The sequence below is a fragment of the Solea senegalensis genome, linkage group LG7, assembly GCF_019176455.1.
Source record: "Solea senegalensis isolate Sse05_10M linkage group LG7, IFAPA_SoseM_1, whole genome shotgun sequence".
NCBI classification, from domain to species: Eukaryota; Metazoa; Chordata; class Actinopteri; order Pleuronectiformes; family Soleidae; genus Solea; species Solea senegalensis.
In genome coordinates, this window is record NC_058027.1 from 27481258 (window position 1) to 27501589 (window position 20332).

General features: G+C 43.8%; 2 protein-coding genes across 7 annotated transcripts; one reads left to right on the plus strand and one right to left on the minus strand.

Annotated features, from left to right (window-relative positions):
- The first annotated feature begins 3 nt into the window (after positions 1-3).
- On the plus strand, positions 4-6547 carry lins1 (lines homolog 1). Of its 2 annotated transcripts, none has more exons than XM_044031096.1 (7): positions 4-49; positions 244-662; positions 1165-1254; positions 2055-2187; positions 2400-2975; positions 3757-3946; positions 5398-6547. In XM_044031096.1, the coding sequence occupies exons 2-7, from the start codon at positions 342-344 to the stop codon at positions 6041-6043; spliced, it is 1956 nt and encodes a 651-aa protein (XP_043887031.1). In that variant the 5' UTR covers positions 4-49; positions 244-341; the 3' UTR covers positions 6044-6547. The 2 variants fall into 2 exon arrangements, with proteins under 2 accessions (XP_043887031.1, XP_043887032.1); XM_044031097.1 differs by having other exon boundaries at positions 3760-3946.
- Positions 6548-7207: 660 nt separating this feature from the next.
- LOC122772801 (FH1/FH2 domain-containing protein 3-like) lies at positions 7208-19734 on the minus strand. 5 transcript variants are annotated; one of them, XM_044031090.1, is made up of 19 exons: positions 19478-19734; positions 16645-16751; positions 16464-16528; positions 14651-14718; positions 14424-14529; positions 14120-14214; positions 13853-13964; positions 13686-13780; positions 13380-13520; positions 12390-12802; positions 11406-11513; positions 11036-11119; positions 10399-10425; positions 10270-10314; positions 9179-9339; positions 8758-8916; positions 8363-8535; positions 7699-8286; positions 7209-7528 (listed from the first exon to the last, which is right to left on the minus strand). In XM_044031090.1, exons 1-19 carry the CDS (start codon positions 19640-19642, stop codon positions 7385-7387), a joined length of 2856 nt encoding a protein of 951 aa, XP_043887025.1. In that variant the 5' UTR covers positions 19643-19734; the 3' UTR covers positions 7209-7384. The 5 variants fall into 5 exon arrangements, with proteins under 5 accessions (XP_043887029.1, XP_043887025.1, XP_043887028.1 ...); XM_044031092.1 differs by having other exon boundaries at positions 7214-7528; positions 7699-8283; positions 19478-19730; XM_044031094.1 differs by lacking the exon at positions 11406-11513 and having other exon boundaries at positions 7208-7528.
- Positions 19735-20332: the final 598 nt, after the last annotated feature.

Below are 20332 nucleotides of genomic sequence, written 5' to 3' on the forward strand. Positions count from 1 at the left end.
TCATCGGCGGTTGGAAAACAAGGAAGTGACGCGTTATTGCCACCAACTGGTGAGGAGTGTGGATCAGGACGTGTTTGGATATTTTAGAAAATAACTTGAGTGAATATTATGGAATATTATATCAGTTTCTTTAAACAGCGAAAATGATTGAGGGGATATAGCTTGGAATACTATTTTATTTTAATTCATTTAAGGTATTTTTAAGCAGTTATTCAAACATTTTGATCTACACCTCCATACCAGGTGGTGGCGGTCATGCGCCAACTTGTTGTTTGCCAACCGCCATAGTACCTCAAGGAAGAAGAAGCTCCAAAACATTCAAAGAAGTAGTGAGTAGCAGCATGACTGACTCCTTCAGTCTTCTCACGGACGTGTTCAAGTGTTTCCACGCGGGTTCGTGTCCCCGTCAAAGCTCCGCAGATGTGGCCGCTGCGATATTTTCCTGCGTGTGTGGATTGAGTTGTTCTCCTGCTGCTGAGGAGGAGCAGGAGCAGCAGAAGAATAGCAGAGGAGAACTGAGCTGCATGAGTGTGACTCTGGTGGAGAACATGGTGTCGCTGCTGAACCAGGACCAGGACCAGGACCAGCCTGCTGACGTCACACAGTTCTGTGTGGACGCTGTGTCCCTGCTCTTTCACCACATGGACCTTATGACGCAGCTGGTGAGTCTCACTGTCTCCTCAGACATCACTGTTTTACACTCAGCAGCCACTTTATTAGGTACATGTCACTCGGTTGTTCTCCTATTCCAGAATGTTCCAATGGTGATCTGTTCTTTTAACACCTGGTGACTGTGGAGGCCATTTAAAGTTTTTATGAATTTATTGTCATGAGATGTGTGACTGTGATCACACAGGGATGGACATGGTCAGCAACAATCCTCAGGTAGACCGAGGCTTTTAAACCAGTATTAACTGCTTCTGTGTTGAGATGATACTGATACTGATATTGCAAACTTGAGTATCTCTCGATACTGATACAGTCAGTATTCTTATAACCGTCCATTAGGTCACTTCACAGGTCTCAAGCTTGCCAAGTGGCTTTCATAGGTCACCAGTGTGTGCCATGTCAACTTTGACCATGTTTGGACAAGAAATCACCCTGTGTCAACTGGGATTGGCTCCAGCTCCAGTCTGTAATTTTAATAATCCCACTCTTCCACAGGTCCGTCACTTCCACAGTGAGGAGCAGATCGTGTCTCATCTGGCTGCAAAGTGTGCATCGACATACGTCGTCTATTACCTCCTCAAATCTGTGAGTAATAAACTACTACATAATTATCTCTTTTTGGCACTTTTATGGCCCAAACACACACACACAAACATTGTTTTACACAGTGCTTAACAAATGCATTAGAACCACCAGCCAAAGCCACAGCTGGTAAATTGGTTTCTGTAATGGTTAATACACCAGTATGTAGATGCTCTTCAGCCAAAATCATATTTTTTAATACTAAAAAATAATTATTATGGATATCCATGAATTTTCAAATCCACTGTTTTACAAAATAATATAAAAGCACATTATTATTTATTGATTAAGTTGTCAAATTATAGTTATTTACAGAAAAAATTGTTTTATTGGTTGAAAGTTATGATTGATTAATTCTCTGACTGAAATTTGGGGATAAAAATGTGAGTTACTAGTTTGTTATATGTTTTGTACACAAACCAAAATGATTCACTTTTAATGATTTCTTTTTTATATGGAGCAAAATAAACCAATACATTTTCACTTTTAATAAGCCGAAAGACCAGAATTGATTTGATTTGATTTAATTCTTGAAAAAACACTATTACTGTGGGCTGTATAAAAAACACGCAAAATAGTTGACAATTAATTGTGTAATCGATTAAAATTTGATTAATCAAGTAAATGTTTCAGCCTTAAAATACAAATACAGTTAATATTATTGTATTATTAGTATTACGTTGTGATTTCACAGAGGGACACGTCTGCTCTAAAATAAACTAAGATTATCCTCCTCGGAGCTTCTGTCATGACCTGATAGAGAAATTATGTATGATAATGAACATAAACGTCATATTTTTCAGGGTGCAGTCAGTGTGGTGTGGCAGCAGAAGTGTGTGGAGGTGTTTCACTGTTCAGCTCCTGGTGCTGAGTTGGACGTCTGCCTGTGGTCACTCACTGAAGTCTTGAAGAAACTTCTCAAAACAGCTCATCGAGGTAAAGTCAGTGGCTTTAACTGTTTTCACTGACCTAATAAAGAAAAAATCTCCACCAGCCTGAGTCAGGAAACATGAACTCGGTGTGACTTTGTCAACCACTCACTCTCCCACACGAGAAAATCAGTGATTTTTTAACTCACGAAATGTCTAATCATCTTTGATTAGACGAATTTGTCTAATCATCGTGTACTCGTGTGTTTGTGTCATCAGAGGTCATCAGGACACTTGTGTCAGCGTTCGACTCCGCCCTGAGTGCTCTGTGTTCAGCGTTCCTCTCTGAGGAGAAGCAGCATTGGATGGTCCTCACCAGCAGCAGAGAACACTGGGGAACCACGTTCTGTCTCCTGCTGGACCTGCTGGAGGCGCTGACCGCTTCAGGGTTGACGTGCGACGTCAGTCTGAAGAGTCAGAAGTCGGTTTACGCTCACGCGCCGGCTCTCCTCACGGCCGTCGCCTCCTCCTCAGAGTACTATGTGAAGAAGCGAGCGATGCTGCTCCTGAAGAGAGCCGTCCTTCAGAAGGCGGGGGAAGACTGGACGTCGGGGGAAGCGAGTACACGCGAGCGCCTCGGCTCTGACGTGAACGTGCTCGCTCAGACTGTGCTGACGGCGGTCGCTGCCGAGTGGCTGCAGAGCGTTCAGGTGGAGTCTGAGTCGTTCTTTGGTGGAACCAGACGAACTCGAGTGGATGAAGGTCAGAAACCAGACTGTGTGATGCTGAGAGCCGTCAGTCTGCTGCTCCTCAAGTCCATGGAGCTTCACGTACAAACGGCTGGAGCAGGAGCAGGTGAGGATCTTTAAATACATCATTCACAACAGTGGCAACACAAGAAAAAGGCTAACCTGATTAAAATCTACATTGGCTGACGTCTACGATATCTTAAGAATATGTTCACGGCTTCATCTCACTAATAGACGGACATTTCCAACAAGAAACTGAAGTTTGAAAACCATTTTCTCTTCCACACCATACTCCATAGACAAAAGCATCATTTTTAGCTTGCAGGGACACAGGAGCCGCTGGTCTACTGCTGCCTTGTTTGGTAAATGTGTGTCATTGAGGTAAATCTGAACAAAGGATTTCAAACACAGAAATCACAAGATAACACATTTTTGGATCAACCACTCCTCTGTGCCGTGATGTAAAATCTCTGGTTCAAGAGATTCACAAACTATAAGATTCCAGTCTAAAAAAAAAAAGGCTGTGTCATGAAAAGAAAAAAATGTCAACATATTTTTAGGATAGTGTAGTCATGAGAAAAAAGTACATCTTTCTTTTTTTTTGTTCTTGTTTTATTGTTTGTTTTCTTAATCATTTGGTGATATTTCAGGTACACAACCTGTTTTAATCAGATATGAAAGACATTCTTACAGAAACGATACATTCTTACAGTTTACAGATGCGTGAACTCTCTAATCTGGTGCATTCACAGCCAAAGCAGCTACATTAATGTCTTAAAAATATGCCTCAAAAAGTAGTAGGGAGAGGAATTCTGGACATCCTGTACTACATTATTTCCACAGCAGGGGGCAGTCCTGTCACATATTCTCTGTGCTCCGTCTCTCAGCAGCAGCAGCAGACGGAGTCGCAGAGGTGTATGAGTATCTGCAGAGACTGTGGACTTTCCTGAGGCGCTGCAGTGTCCAGCTGAGCGCCGTCACTCACCTGTGCTGCTGGCTCCCTCTGCTGTTTGGAGAGCAGGATGACGACATGATGGAGGCAGCCAAAGCCTCGCTCTGCATCTTCCTCCATCACAGGTAAAACAAACAAAAAAACCACTTGTCATATAAGGGATGTGTAACACTGCACAAATATGATTTTATTTAAGTGGAAATAAGAAGAAAACACCACACTGAAGCACTTTTTTATTAACCATTAGTTTATTTCAATAGCCCTGTAATACTGACCAAAAGTAAATTAAGATAAATACTCTCTTAATGAAAATTAGTGAAATAAATATACATTAAAGGGTTTGTTTGGGTATTTTGAAGTGTGGTTGTATGAGTCAGCACTGATTTCATCATGTGTGAAGATATGGACGCTCGTCCTTAGTGAAAACATGGGGGAAAAAAACACATTTTAGCCACTAAGCAAAAGACTCCCATCATAAAATCTACATCCACTCATGTCTATATCTTAAGAATATTCTCAGCCTTTTATCTTACTCTTAGGCGGCCTTTTCCAGCTGGAAATTGGAAGTTTGTGTCATTTTGTAAAACCACTTACGCTCCCACACCAAACTCCATTGAGAAAATCTGCGATGTTTACGTCACAGCACACAGGGGTTGTGATCCACTGCTGCCTCTATCAGGAAGTTCAAATGTTCTTTTCGTCAATTCTGTTATTGAAATATTTTGCTCAGATTTACTTCAATGACACAATTTTACCAAACAAAGCAGCAGATCTCCAGCAGCTCTCATGACCCTGTGAGCTAAAAAAACGCTGATTTTCTGTATGGACTTTGGTGTGGGAGAGCGACCACTTTACACACTTCAGTTTGCAGTGAGAAAACATTGTCTAACAGTTGAAGTGGCAAACATATTCTTATAATATCGTAGACTTAATCTGGTGTAGATTTTATGAAGCCAGCCTTTTGTTAAGTGGCTGAAATCTGCTTTTTCCGTTTGTCTTTGTTTTCCCCTGTGGCTGCCGGATCCAGCTTCTAAATGTCAAAATCTGTTTTGACTAAAATTAGATTTCGGAATATTGAGTGAATTAATGAAACATTTATTTTTCCAAAAAGGGGGAATTTGTCTTGTCACTGTGAGTATACAAAAAAAACTTAAAAGACATCATTCAACCATCTGTGACTGCACAAAACAAATCATTAGAAACACATTATTATAGTGTAGTGTGGTTTTTATGTATAACAAGTGTCTGTGACAGTACAAAAAAGTGATTATTTTCATAATAAATGAATGTGTTGATTGCTTCATGATTAATCGACTCGTCGTTTGGTCCAAAAAATGTCAGAAAATGTTGATCAAACTCGAAATAATGATGTTTTCTAATGTCATTTTTTTGTCTGTAAAACCCAAATTATTCACTTTTAATGATTTCTTTATGTGGAGCAAAAAAAACCTGAAAATATTCACATTTTAAGAAGCTGAGAAATCTGAAAACATGATTTAATCATTAAAAGAAAACACTTGTTTGTAGCTGACGACGTGTGGACAGGTTTTCACCGTGCGTGATCTCTTCCCTGCAGACTCCGTTCTGGGTCGGATAATTTGGCGGCGCTGGACGCGGCCTGTGCGTCGGGCTGCAACCCTCACTGCCACTTCCTGTCTCTGCTCCAGAGCGTCTCCTTCGACCACAGCCTCCTCCTCGACTTCCTCATCTCCACGGAAACCTGCTTTCTGGAATATTTTGTGCGCTACCTGAAGTTGGTTGCGTCCGACTGGCAGGGTTTCGCCGCAGCGTGTGAAAAAGTCGCCTCGTCGTCTCACAGTCGCACGCCGCCACCGACGCAGAGACACGAAGCCGGCTGCAGCTCCCGTGTCCAGCCCACAGGTGGCGGTGTGGGCGTCGGGCTTCGCCTCGTGGCGTACGAAAGCTCTGATGAGTCTGACTCGGAGAACATGGAGGTTCCCGTGTGTGCGGAAACTCAAAACCCTACCTTTAATGTGAAAGCACCAAGATTACTGACGGACGCTGCTGTATCGGGACAGAACTCTTCCTGTGAGACGTTAACCAGAGCCGTGGTTTGTCTGTCAGAGGTCGGCGCCGTGGTGACGAGGCTGCAGACAAAGAAACTCTTCCCTTACAACCCGACGTCGCTCTTAAGACTCTTAGCACAGGTTCAGACCTGTTCCCAGCAGTCACCTCTGTCACATGTGATTACAAGACAATAAAGAAATACATCATGAGTTTATGTTACCATCCTGGGAGAGGGATCCCTCCTCTGTGGCTCTTCCTGAGGTTTCTCCCATTTTTCCCCTGTAAAAAGAGTTTTGGTCTAAGGACAGACGGTCAAAGGTCTAAGGACAGAGGGCGTCACTTGCATTACAGACTGTAAAACCCTTCAAGGCAAATTGTGTTTGTGATAAATACACTTGAATAGAACATATATATAGTTGTGTGTTGAAACCTAAATATTCACCTGTGTTCTTGGACATTTGCTTGGTTGTTTTTTAGTCATGGATCATTTTATTAGTGGTCAAGACAAGACAATGAAGTCATCGACATCAGTGTTGCACCAGAAACTAAACATTAGACAATATCTTCAAATATTCTCACTTTAGTCCATTTCCATTTTAACACGAGTTGTCTTTCTTTCTTTCTTAGACAAAAGGCAACACTACAGACAAATGTATCAAAGTTTTGTGTAAACTGTTTTTTGTAAACTTTTTTGTAAAGGTTTTGTGTCAACTTTTTGTGTACACCAGTATTGGCCAGGTCTCCCTTTGACCTTTTAGATGATTGACCCAAAGACCTAACTACACTATGACTGTTTTGAGTGATTTTGGACGACATACTATACTATGACTTTTTTACTGATTTTGGATGACATACTAAACTATGACTTTTTTGACTGATTTTTTTATGCCGTACTTCGTCGCGCTTCGCCTGTCACATTTATGCCATGCTTACGTCACACTTACGCCATGCTTACGTCACATTTACGCCATGCTTACGTCACATTTACGCCATGCTTACATCACGCTTACACCATGCTTCCATCACATTTACGCCACACTTACGTCACATTTATGCCATGCTTTTGTCACATTTACGCCATGCTTACGTTACACATTTCACACTTTCTCTCCCCCTCCTCTCCTCTGTCCCCAGTTTTCCTTTCACCCCAACCTTTCGAGGCAGATGCCGCACATCTTTGGTTCTGGTTCTGTCAGAGATTTCTTCTTATGTTAAAAGGGACTTATTTTCTTTCCACTGCCTCCAACTCTTTGTTCATTTTGTGAATTGTTAGGTTTCTCTGCTTTCTGTGATGTTGTCTATGTACAGTCATGAGATCATGTTTATGATAATAATAATAATAATAATAATAATAGATTTTTTTTGTATTGCATTTCACATTCAAACAACGAAAGTGATACTGAGTAAAAAAACAAGATAAAAAAATAAAATTGCTATATGCTTTTCTAAAAAGGTAGGTTTTGAGTTCTTTTTTAAAAGCCTGTGGGGCCCTGAGGTGGTCAGGAAGGGCATTCCACAGATGGGGAGCGGCAGCTTCAAAAGCTCTGTTCCCCATGGTCTTGAGCCGTGTCCTGGGTGCGAGCAGACGGTGCTGTTTGGCCTGACCGGGTCCTGGCTGAGGTGTGTGGTGTGAGGAGGTAAGTGGGGGCATCACCGTGCAGACAACGTTTGTGATGATGCTATGCAAACATCATATTAGTGTGTTGTCATGTTAGTATCATGTTAGTGTGTTGTCATATTAGTATCATGTTAGTTTGTTGTCATGTTAGCATCACATTAGCATCATGTTAGTGTGTTGTCATGTTAGCATCATGTTGTTGCATTAAAATAAGCACAGGGACATTGTTACCTTGGTAACAGGGAGTTCCTTGGCCTTGGACTCAAACAGGTGTTCAAGGCGGACAGTGTCCACCGCCACCTTGTCCAGTGACGCCCACACTGTCCCGCGGCCAAAGCGACACTTCTTGGGTCGATCGGGCTGTTTCAGCTCCTTCCAGAATAACTTCACTGTCTTCTTCTTCTTCTGAGGGAACTCTGCTGCTGCCAAAAAAGAAGGGGGTGGAGCACCTGGGGGTAGGGGAGGAGGTGGAGGAGGTGGTGGGGGAGGAGGTGTAACCAGGCCTGGAGGAGGAGGAGGCGGAGGGGGGGGACCCAAGCCTGGAGGAGGAGGAGGAAGAGGGGGAGGAGGAGGAATGCCAGAAAAGCATGAGGCAGCGGAGGTGGAGTCCAGCGTGTCCATGTCCAGGACGTCGATGTCCTCCTCATCCAGAAGGTCAGAAAAGTCCAGGTCTTTAATGCGCAGAGCGGCGGCGCTCGGCTGCAGCTGCTCCCACGCATCAGCGCCACCACCAGGACAAAGTGGGGTCATCTGGGTGGTTTCTAAGCGACGGGCGGGGCTCTCCAAGTCAATGCTGCTCTGCTGCCGCAGGTAACGCTGCTGACACACAGTTACAGTTCACACTGTGGGCTGACCTTTGTGTTGACCTCATGTGACACCTATAAAACACCTGTACCTGTTGGTTTTCAGCCAGTCGGGCCAGCGCTGCCTGGGCAGAGCCTTCTAGCCCTTCCAGTTCTGCCCTGCGTGAGGCGCTGCCCTCAGAGGCAGAGGGTTCTAGAGAATGCGCTCTAAAGCTGGACAGACGCTCTGACACACGACCCCAACCATGCAGTTCACCATCGCCGCCTGAGGGATACACAACAAAGGTATCACCGACCCTTCAGATTCCACCCACAGTGATGACCAACCCTTCAGACTCCACCCACAGTGATGACCAATCCTTCAGACTCCACCCACAGTGATGATCAACCCTTCAGACTCCACCCACAGTGATGACCAACCCTTCAGACTCCACCCACAGTGATGACCAACCCTACAGAATCATCAGCGATGCTGTCACTCTCTCACCAGTCTGAAGGCTTCCTTCTGCTTCACTGGTGTCGGTAATGGTGGCTATCGAGCTCGGGGGCGTGGCTGTCGGGCTCAGGGGCGTGGCGGTTGTGGAGTAGAGCATGTCCATCAGGAACTTCTTGTCGTTGGAGAGTGTGCTGCACTGCAGTGCAGCAGCTGTGACAGGAACAAACACTGACGTCACAGTTTCATTTACACATGAAGGCACCACCGTGTGGGTGTTTGAGGTACTGACTGTGGTGTGAGCGCCCCCTGGTGCTGAGAACCAGCCTGAGGCCACATCCAAAATGTAAACAATCTTTTTCTTTGCAATTTTCAAAAAGTTCACTGTGGACAATTCACAAGTAAATAATTCACAAGAAGAAAGTGAAGAATTCTGGTCCATACACGTGCGTGTGTGTGTGTTTGTGTAATTTACTGCTCTGTGCCGCCTCCACAGTGCTGTTGGCCCCTCCCTCCTCTGCTGTGGGCTGAGGGCTGATGATGTCATCAGATGAGGACAGTCTGGACTGGCTGAAGTGTTTACTTCTTCTCTTCTTCTCCCACTGAGTCGCTGCAAGGCTGCGCAGGAAGGTGTCTCTGTGGGGGGGTTAGTGCATGAGACGGATCCAACATGGCCGCCAAACCACCATGTCCTGTTGTGACGTCTCAGCAGATTTGCTCAATTGAGTGAGTCATTGATTAGGGTTAATTTTCCACCGATCATGATCAGTCACCGATCAGTCACCCCCTCACTCCCAAATCACTCGTTCATTCATTTTTTAAAATAAAAAAGATTTTGCTCAAATGAAAAACAACAAACTGATAACTTGTGTTTTCTGGTTTCGTGCAGGTTTGATTCTTCCATCTAATGCAGGTTACGTGACCCGGAAGTGACCCCACACATTACAGCTGTAAAGTTTACACTTCACTGTAATACGGTGATTAAATATTTTTCAATATCTTTTGTGAACAAATGGGTTAGGGTTCGGGACTTTGTACACGGCCCCTGCTCCAGTGATGGGTTCGGGACATTGTACACGGTCCCTGCTCCAGTGATGGGTTCAGGACTTTGTACACGGTCCCTGCTCCAGTGATGACTTCACATAGAGATTAAAGAAGTTTCTCCAGCTGTTTTTGGCGAAAACAAGGTTGTCGCTTGTCGTCTATGTTGCTGTGATTTAAGCTTTCAAAGATGTTTCATTTCAATGTGGAAAAATCAAAACAGGAAACACTAATTTCCTGTTCTTTTCATTTTATTTTGAAAATGAAATGTTTTTTTCATTTAGATGAATGAATGATTCACGAGTCTCTGTTTCCTGTTTGATGTTTAAAGAACAAAAGTTTGTTCATGTTTAACAATCAGTTAAAATCTACACTTTCATAACCAGGTGTCACTAAATATGTACACATGTGAATGGAACTGATGCCTAAATCATCTTCACCACAGAAACAACCAACAAGCAGATTGAACACACACACACACAACCTGCAGTTCCCAGCATGCAATGCAGCTGTAGCAGTACTTACTCAAACTTCTTCAGAACCGGTTTGTCCTGATTCACACTACCTGGGCTACACACACACACACACACACAGTGATCAGGACTGTGTGTCTGTGTGTCTGTAAGTGTGTTAGTTGTAGTTACATCTACTCACCAGTAGAGGCTGTCAGCCTCTGCAAAGCTGAAGAAAATATGGGTAGAGAGGGAGAGAGAGAGAGAGAGAGAGAGAGAGAGAAGGTTGAATAAAAACAATCCAGAAACCACAAAAATAGATGACGATCATTAAGAAATGTCATCCTACAAAGATGATACAGATCCGACGTAAAGATGATCCAGATCAGACGTGAAGATTATCCAGATCAGACTTAAAGATGATACAGATCCGACGTAAAGATGATCCAGATCAGACGTGAAGATTATCCAGATCAGACTTAAAGATGATACAGATCCGACATAAAGATGATCCAGATCCGGATGAAAGATGATCCAGATCCGACGTAAGATGATCCAGATCCGATTGATCCAGATCCACGCAGATCTGATCGATAAAGATGATCCAGATCTGATGCAAAGATGATCCAGATCCGACGTATAGATGATCTACATGTAGATCTGACGTGAAGATGATCCAGATCCGACGTAAAGATGATCCAGATCAGATGTAAATCCACATGGTTGCATCTTTAGTTTATTGTCTAACCACTGAACAGCACCATTAAAACTCAACCAGTTATCATCTGTAACGTTGTGGTTACCTTGTCAACCACACAGTAACCATCTGCTTCACTCACTTGAAACTTGTCTTTGTCTCCACCTTTGATTGGTCTGGATTCATTTGGGACGACTTCACCTGGAGAGAGAGATCAGAGGGCAAGCTACACACACACGCACGCACGCGCACACACACACACACACACACACAGAGTGACCTTGTAGTTTAAAGATGGGGGTGTGTACCTTGCTCAGTGGCACTTAGCTGATTCAGAAGTTTGCTTCATAGAGTTGTTTTTTTTTATTAACTGTAAGTAGATTTAGTAGAAACTGATGATCCGAGGGGCTGACCTCTGTCCTGAGGTCAAAGGTCAGAGGTCAGGAGTCAGGTGAAGATCTGAGGCTGCTTCTCAGGTCAGAACCAAAGCTAGATAAGTCTCAAGTACACACCTGCTGGTAGTTGAAGACTCTTCACAGATAGAGCTGGTTTTGGAGAAGAACCGGGACTTCCTGCCCAGACCCAGACTTGACATGTGGTGAGTGAGGAAAGAGCGACTCCTAGTGGCCCAGACGGAAACAGGTCACCAGTTATAGCAGAGACAGTGAACCCACACCAAGAACCAGAACAGAACAAGAACAAGAACAAGAACAAGAACAAGAACCAGGAACAGGAACAGGAACAGGAACAGAACCAGAACAAGAACCAATAACAGAACAGAACAGAACAAGAACAGAAACAAGATCAGAACCACAACGGAGTAGAACAAGAACTGGAACAAGAACAGAACAGAACCACAACAGAACAGAACAGAACCAGCTATCAGCACAGTCTTGTTTGGTCCCTTCAGTCAAAGAGATCATGTATCGATCGTGTCTGATCAGAAAGATAATTTCTGATCATATCGATCGTGTCTGATCACAAAGATCATTTCTGATCGTATCGATCGAGTCTGACTGTATCTATCGAGTCCGACTGTATTGATCGTGTCTGATCAGAAAGATAATTTCTGATCGTATCGATCGTGTCTGATCACAAAGATCATTTCTGATCGCATCGATCGAGTACGACTGTATCGATCGTGTCTGATCAAAAAGATCACTTCTGATCGTATCGATTGAGTCTGACTGTATCGATCAAGTCCGACTGTATGAATCGTGTCTGATCACAAAGATCACTTCTGATCGTATCGATTGCGTCTGACTGTATCGATCAAGTGAGATCACAAAGATCACTTCTGATATCGACTGTATCGATCAAGTCCGACTGTATGAATCGTGTCTGATCACAAAGATCACTTCTGATCGTATCGATTGAGTCCGACTGTATCGATCGTGTCTGATCACAAAGATAGTTTCTGATCGTGTCGGACTTGTATCGATCGAGTACGACTGTTTGAACGTTTGATTGAACGGTTCTGTTGCTGATTCACTTACGGGCTGGACGCTGTCCTCGTGTCCATTTCAATGGTCATGGTTCCGTTAGTGGGGGTGTGGGGGGGCAGTGGAGAGGCTCTCAGCGATCCAGATGGACTGGAGGCGGGACTTCCAGGGTCAGGGGTTAATGGAGAAGAAGCTCTGCTGCCGAGCGTCGCCGTGGGGCTGGAGGAGGAGGAAGCAGAGGAGAGGGTGGGGGAGAGGGTGTCACGGTCAGAGGAGGGGGAAACGATTGAGTTGGTTGAGTTGGAGGGGGAGGAGACTGTGGAGGTCGACAGGAGGTCAGGAAGGTTTTGACTCGATGAGCGGCGACTCTTTCGACTCTCTTGATCATTAGCAGCGATTTTTCTTCTTTCTTTGCGGAGGAGGGAGGAGGAGTCATCGACATCACCATCCTCATACTTCAGAGCTGTCTGCAACACACACGCACACACGCATGCACATGCACACGCACACACAAAAAAAAGATGAATAACAATTGACTGATCCGATTAACAGCTGACTGACCAGATTAACAACTGATTGATCAGATTGAGCAGCAGGATTAACATATCCTGTTACATTACATGTCATTTAGCAGACGCTTTTATCCAAAGCGACTTACAACAGTGCATTTAAACATTTGGGTACAAATAAGAGCTAGAAGTAAGTAAGAGCTTCAAGTAGAACAAACTATGAAGTGCTCGTCATAAGTGCCATGTACAAGTTTTTTTTTTTTTTTGTCGTCTTAGTCGAGGTAGAGTCGGAAGAAATGTGTTTTTAGTCGGCTGCGGAAGATGTGGAGGCTTTCAGCAGTCCTGATGTCGATGGGGAGATCGTTCCACCATTTGGGAGCGACGACAGTTGTTTATTATGGTCTGGACCGGGTTAACCAAAAAGAATAAATCACCATGGTAACTAATGCACCAGTGCTTTACTGCAATTGCAATAGCCCGGTTGAATCCCTAATCCTAATTTCATGAAACAGGCCCCAGGTCAGACTGCTTGTACCTCATAGACGGTAAACTGAGCTCTCAGGTCACTCTCTGTGGTCTCGTTCATGTGTCGGTGGATAATCGTCTCCATGCCGAGCTGCTCCAGACTGTCCGTCACATCGTAGAAGGAGTCCTGGTCTGGAAGGACGGACAGAGTCTGTGACAGAGACACAGACAGAGGGACAGTCATTTTGCCTGTCCCCTTTTGGACAATTTGTCCCAAAACATGAGACAGGAATTTATTTGTGACTTTTTGTTGTCACAAATACTAACTGACCCATCACTAACTGACACGCCCACCTGTGATATGCTGTTTGTTTACCTTGTTGATGAGCGTCATAGCAAACACCTGCAGCTCTGAGTCTGAGACGTGTTTCTCGTCCAGAACATCGACGACAAAACTCCAGGGCTTCATACCTGGCAAAACACACACATACACACACTTCTGTCTCTGTCTCTCTGTCTTTGTCTCTGTGTCTTTGTCCTCACCTCTGCGTGTGTCCACCGTGTTGACTGCGTGGATGAGTAGAGGACTGTTGGACTCTGAATATTCCACGAACACGATGAGAAGCTTCAGAGACGTTTTCACCACCAGACGAGACTAAAGACACAAACAGGTCAAATACACTTCAGGTCCAGAATTTATTTTGATGGTTTTCTGCAACAAAAACATTTCTCTTATTCTGAAGGTGACACACGCTCAACAAAGATCACAGACAGGAAGTGAGGTCACTGACAGACGGATGAAGTACTCACCTGACTTCCTGTCAGTGTGTAGAGCCACTGCAGTGTCTCACTGTGGTTAATGACACCGTCCATTCCGTCCACAAAGAGCATGATCTGACTGAGAGCTGGGGACACACAGAGACACAGACAGAGACACAGACAGCAGGGTCACACCCAGGACAGATCACTAGTCCATCGCAGGGACACATATAGAAACAAACAACCATTCCCAGTTTACCTGATCCTCGTACTGTACGTTTGGATTGTGCAAGGAAACTTATATTTAATTATATATTATTATTGTGACGTCATGTGATCACGTCACGTGACTCACCTCTCAGTATGTAGTTCTGATAGTTGTGATCGGCCTCAGCTCCGACTTTAATGAGACACGTCAAACCTTCAGACGCGACGAACTCTGGAACCAGGTCTTTATCGTCCTGACGACACAGGACAGACACACGTCAGGACAGAGACACGTCAGAAACAGGCTTAGGCGACGTGGTTAAGTTTTAGTATAGTGTGTGTGCGCGAGTGTGTGTGTGTGTGTGTGTGTGTCACCTGGAACAGCTGTTTCAGTGAGAACAGCGAGCGTCTCAACTCTGGACCGTGACAGTTGTACAGTTTCTCTGAAACACAGCAGGTAACAGGAAGTAATGAAGCTGCTAACGCTAGATAATTGTAAACAAGAATGATAATTGATTCATTAATAAATAATTAAAATTAACGCTAAAATAATAAAAACACAAAAATCAGATATAATGAGACATCATTTTGAAGCTTTTTATCATTTAATATTAACAGAGAAGTAACTTTATTGTTATCATTTAACAAGAGAGGACAGAGTCATGTCCTCTGTCTCCTCTGTCCATATGACCTCTGACCTCATAACTCATCACAGACTGAGTATCAGCTGATTTTCACTCTGGTGTCGATTTGACACAAGGACGAGACGGAGACACATGTATTGATAATGTATCACTATAGTGTCAAGTATTGATAATGTTCACGTGGAGATCATCTGTGAATTCATCTCCATGACAACATGTAAACAAAAACAGTGAAAACAAGAATCAACGCATCCAAACACTCTCTCTGTGTGTGTGTGTGTGTGTGTGTGTGATGTCCTACAGAGACAGACAGCGTGAGACACTGTGACACAGCATGAGAAAGCGAGAGACACTGTGAGACAACGTGAGACACTGTGAGACAGCACACACTATGTACACACACTACTCTACAATACTGTAATATATCTATTTTCCACATTGTTCTGTATATTTTAATAAAATTTAATAAATGAAGTTAAATATTTAAAATGGAAAAATAATAACTATATATCTGCATATGTTCATTTTTCAACACTGCAGGTGGCGCTAATGAGGCTGCAGCACTCGGCGCACCTGTCAATCAAACAGTAGAACAAGGAAGTAGGCGCTGTTCTAACTAAAGACACAACCCGTGTCCTGTTCCAGGGACTGGACCCTCCGGAGGTCCAGTCCACCACTTTAGTAGACGTTAGTTTAGTACTGGTAGTTAGTTTAGTAGTAGTTTGTTAAGTAGCAGTAGTTAGTTTAGAAGTTTGTTAAGTAGTAGTAGTATGTTTAGTAGTAGTTTGTTTAGTAGAAGTAGTTTGTTTAGAAGTTTGTTAAGTAGTAGTAGTATGTTTAGAAGTTTGTTAAGTAGTAGTAGTATGTTTAGTAGTAGTTTGTTTAGTAGAAGTAGTTTGTTTAGCAGTAGTTAGTTTAGTAATAGTTTGTTTAGTAGATGCTTGTTTATTAGTAGTAGTTAGTTTAGTAGTAGTTTCTTTAGTAGTTTGTTTAGTAGTAGTTTGTTTAGTAGTAGTTTCTTTAGTAGTTTGTTTAGTATTTTCCCTCGGCCATATTGCTTGTATTAGAAGAGATTTGCCGCTGGCGCGCAAAGAATTATGGGATATGATCCTTCCCAAACAAGCTAACGTCCACGTAGAGCGTTTGAATGGGGACAGACGACGAATCCACACTCCGGAGGGTCCGGTCCCTGGATTGGGACACGGCTATCGTACTTGTGTACTCTGTACTTGGCACACTCACTGACCTCTGACACCAAACCCTTGTCTCAAACAGAGACAGTGAGACAGAGGAAGCAGAGCAGGAAGGAGAAGAGAGGGAGGACAGAGGGAGGACAGAGCAGGGACAGAGGGGAAAGAGGGACGAGAAGCAGTGAAGCTGATGAGATGAACTCCTTCTGTCCTGACAGACGTCTCAGCAGCTCCCTCTGGTGTTTCCTGTGTGACGTGTCTGTGGTCTAATATTGGACTCAGTGTCTCCTGACTGAGACTTTCCTCTGAGTCATCACTGCTGCTGAGAGGACAGAGACATGAGGACATAATTACCAAGGATGGAGTGAACACGGACGGAGAGCTGAGTCCTCAGAATCAGGATGGGTTTCTTTCCTTTACTGTGGACAAAAAGACACAGAGACACTGAGGACACACATAGAGACACTCAGGACACACACGCAGACACATGTGTCTGCGTGTATGTGTGTGTGAGATGGGTGGCGTGTGTTCTTACCTGATGTCCTGGTAAAATGTCTCCAGCTCGTCTCTCTGCTCAGACAGAGACGAGTCCAAGTCTAGATAATTTCCATGAGGAGACACTTGAAGAGTGCACTCGTCCAACTGAGACACAGAGGGACAGACAAGAAGACAGGCATAGAGAGAAAAGAAGACAGAGGGACAGACAAGAAGACAGAAAGAGGCACAGTAGATAATTAATAATAAATTACTGTTATTTACTTTATTGACATCAGCACCTGGAGCCATGTGGATGTTTCCCTGTTATTGTCCTCCACCTTTCCCTCTGTTATTGTCCATTTGTCCCTCTGATATTGAACGTTGAGGACTCCTGTCCCATGTCACAGAGACAGACAGAGCACGTTATTATTAAAGCGTTTCATCTTTATTTTCAGTGATGTCACTTTGAGTTTATGAAGACTTTGTTGCTAAGCAACCAAACACACAGTGACATTTGACCACATCACTGTGTGTTTGTGTCATCGTCTAATGTGAGTGAGCTTCATCATCACCACCTGCTCTCTACCATCATCTTCATCTTCATCTGCTCTCTACCACCATCATCATCACCTGCTCTCTACCATCATCATCATCATCACCTGCTCTGTACCATCAATATCATCATCTTCATCACTCCCTTTACCAACATCATCATCATCACCTGCTCTCTACCATCATCATCTTCATCACCTGCTCTGTACCATCATCATCATCATCATCCTGCTCTCTACCATCATCATCTTCATCTGCTCTACCACCATCATCATCACTTGCTCTCTACCATCATCATCATCACCTGCTCCACCATCAATATCATCATCTTCATCACCGCTCTATCAACATCATCATCTTCATCATCATCACTTGCTCTCTACCATCATCTTCATCATCACCTGCTCTCTACCAACATCATCATCATCTCTACCAACATCATCATCATCATGCTCTCACCATCATCATCATCATCACCTGCTTCTACCATCATCATCATCACCTGCTCTCTACCAACATCATCATCATCACCTGCTCTCTACCATCATCATCTTCATCATCAACGCTCTATCAACATCATCATCTCATCATCATCACTCGTTTCTACCATCATCTTCATCATCACCTGCTCACCAACATCATCATCATCACCAACATCATCATCATCACCTGCTCTCTACCATCATCATCTCTTCATCATCACCGCTCTGCCATCATCATCATCCATCATCATCATCACCTGCTCTCACCAACATCATCATCATCACCTGCTCTCTACCAACATCATCATCATCACCTGCTCTCTACCACCATCATCATCATCACCACCTGCCCTCTGCCTGCGTGTGATTGGCTCACAGCAGAACAACAATAGAAATGAGGTCATGTGATTCACCTGCACAGCAACATTCTTCTGCAGCAGCAGAAGCCACGCCCCCTCTCTGGCCACACCTGTCCTTTCACCACCACATGACATCACAAGTTAAGGCTTCATCATTATTATTATTATTATTATTATTATTAATAATAATAATAATAATAATAATAATAACAGAACTAAAACAGTAAGCTAGGCTAACATCAGCTGTTACTGTCTTTCTCTGACCATGTCTCTGTCCATGTCCATGTCTGTGTCTCTGTCCATGTGTCCGCCTGGTCCTACAGGTCCAGCCCCAGTGCATGCTGGGAATAATTAGTGGGTTGGTGGAGTAATGTAAATGTAAGTTTATGTGAAAATGAAAATTTGACCAAACTTGTTTTAATGATTCAACACATTCTGACACACACACACACACACACACACACATACACACACACACACACACACACACATACACGCACATACAGACACTTACACGCGCACACACACACACACACACACACATGGGCGCGCGCACGCACGCACACACACACACACATTACTGAGTCACTGAGCTCAGAAGCCTGGAGCTACATTCACTTCCTGTTTGGAAAACCAACAGGAAACTGGATCCGGATGCCATTTTATCTTGATCCTGATCCGACAAAACCTTATGATGCGCAGTGACTAAACTGTGAGTCCACTAACACAGAACAGAGTCCTCTAAAAGAGACCAGAGTCCTGAACCAGAGACCACAGTCCACTAACACAGAATAGAGTCCTCTAACAGAGACCAGAGTCCTGAACCAGAGACCACAGTCCACTAACACAGAACAGAGTCCTGAACCAGAGACCACAGTCACTAACACAGAACAGAGTGCTCTAACAGAGACCTGAACCAGAGACCACAGTCCACTAGCACAGAACTAACCCTAACCCGAGTCCTCTAACAGAAACCTTCAGACCTTTAACCAGTGTTTCATTCTTAAATGTTCATTAATAACACAAGTGGACGTCAGCGGGACAAGTGGACGTCCTGGAGCACCGCAGTTGTAAAAGAGTAGCTGCAACCTTGGAGAACCAGCAGGAGAACCACAGGGTGGTTCTGTCTCCTCACTGTGAGACCACCACGACTGTAAATGCTATACTTGAGTTCACTGGACTACAACCACCTCTTTAAAATGGACCAGATTCTGATCTTTAGTTTAAATTAAACGGTTCAGACCTCCATCATGAGGTCAGGAGCTCAGTTTTGACTTTGTCTGATGACGTCACCAGAGACAAACTCTCGTGCTGCTGCTCATCGATGTTATTGATCACTGATTCTTTTGCTTTGTTTCAGACTGAAAAAACCGAACGTCGAGATCGTTTGTTTCAAAATTTCATCAAAGTCACGACTTTTCGGCTTCTTCCTAAACTTTGACCTCAAGTCAGTCCAGTCGGATTCATACTGGGACCTGAGTCACCGTCCCGGACCCACCTTCAGCGGCGCCTCGAGCAGCGCGTGGATCCCGGAGATATGTTCACTCAGCGGCAGGTTCTCGTCCAGGTTCACCGTCGGAGGTCTGCGAGGTTCGGGGAAGTTGGTGCAGATGAACGGGTCAGAATCCTCCAGGTACTGGATCCGGCACAGGACGGGAGCCATGGCCGTGCGAGCGAACACAGTCTGCGGTTTACAGTGAGAGTGAGTCGAAGATAGGAAGAAGCCGCTCCAGGTGCGTGAAGTTGCCGAGGACTGGACACACACATCCGGTGTTTCCTTTCAGAATAAAACGTTAGGAAAAAAGATATAATTTAAAGCTTTTCCAATGTAATTTTGTCCAACAATCAGCTGTGAATTAACTTCATAATGAAAAATAATTATTCCTTATAGTTGTAATGATACATTTTCTTATCATTGTGTTGTGTTTTGTTCACCTGATATGTCCCTAATAAAGTTTTGAATTGAATTGAATTGTGTGCTGGTTGTGCACAGAATACAACTGTTTGTGTAAAATGGCACAAACCTGACTGTCTTTTTATTCAACATAAACTGAATTATTAAAGCACATGTTTTCATATTTACCCTAAATGAAGAGACTATGGTGCAGCGACGCCCTTTAGTGGCTGAATGACTGCATTACAGCAGACACACTTTTCAGTCCCAGACAAACGAGCTGGTGATGTTTGTCTTCAGTTGACTATGATCATGGTGGCAGGAAACCAGGAAAACACCCAGCATGTTTTCAGCCATGTTACCATGGTGACAACATCCCTAAACAAACCAGTCTGGAAAAAAAAACATGAACCAAAAAAGTGTAAGGAAAGGATGTAAGGATATACAAAGTTAGGAGGT

Coding starts and splice junctions, on each gene's coding strand:
- lins1 (XM_044031096.1), top strand. CDS start 342: ATGACTGACTCCTTCAGTCTTCTCACGGACGTGTTCAAGTGTTTCCAC. Junction 1,255..2,054: donor TCTATTACCTCCTCAAATCT/GTGAGTAATAAA, acceptor CATATTTTTCAG/GGTGCAGTCAGTGTGGTGTG. Junction 2,188..2,399: donor TCTCAAAACAGCTCATCGAG/GTAAAGTCAGTG, acceptor TTGTGTCATCAG/AGGTCATCAGGACACTTGTG.
- LOC122772801 (XM_044031090.1), bottom strand. CDS start 19,642: ATGGCTCCCGTCCTGTGCCGGATCCAGTACCTGGAGGATTCTGACCCG. Junction 14,530..14,650: donor CACTGAAACAGCTGTTCCAG/GTGACACACACA, acceptor CTGTGTCGTCAG/GACGATAAAGACCTGGTTCC. Junction 9,340..10,269: donor CCGGTTCTGAAGAAGTTTGA/GTAAGTACTGCT, acceptor ACCCCCCCACAG/AGACACCTTCCTGCGCAGCC.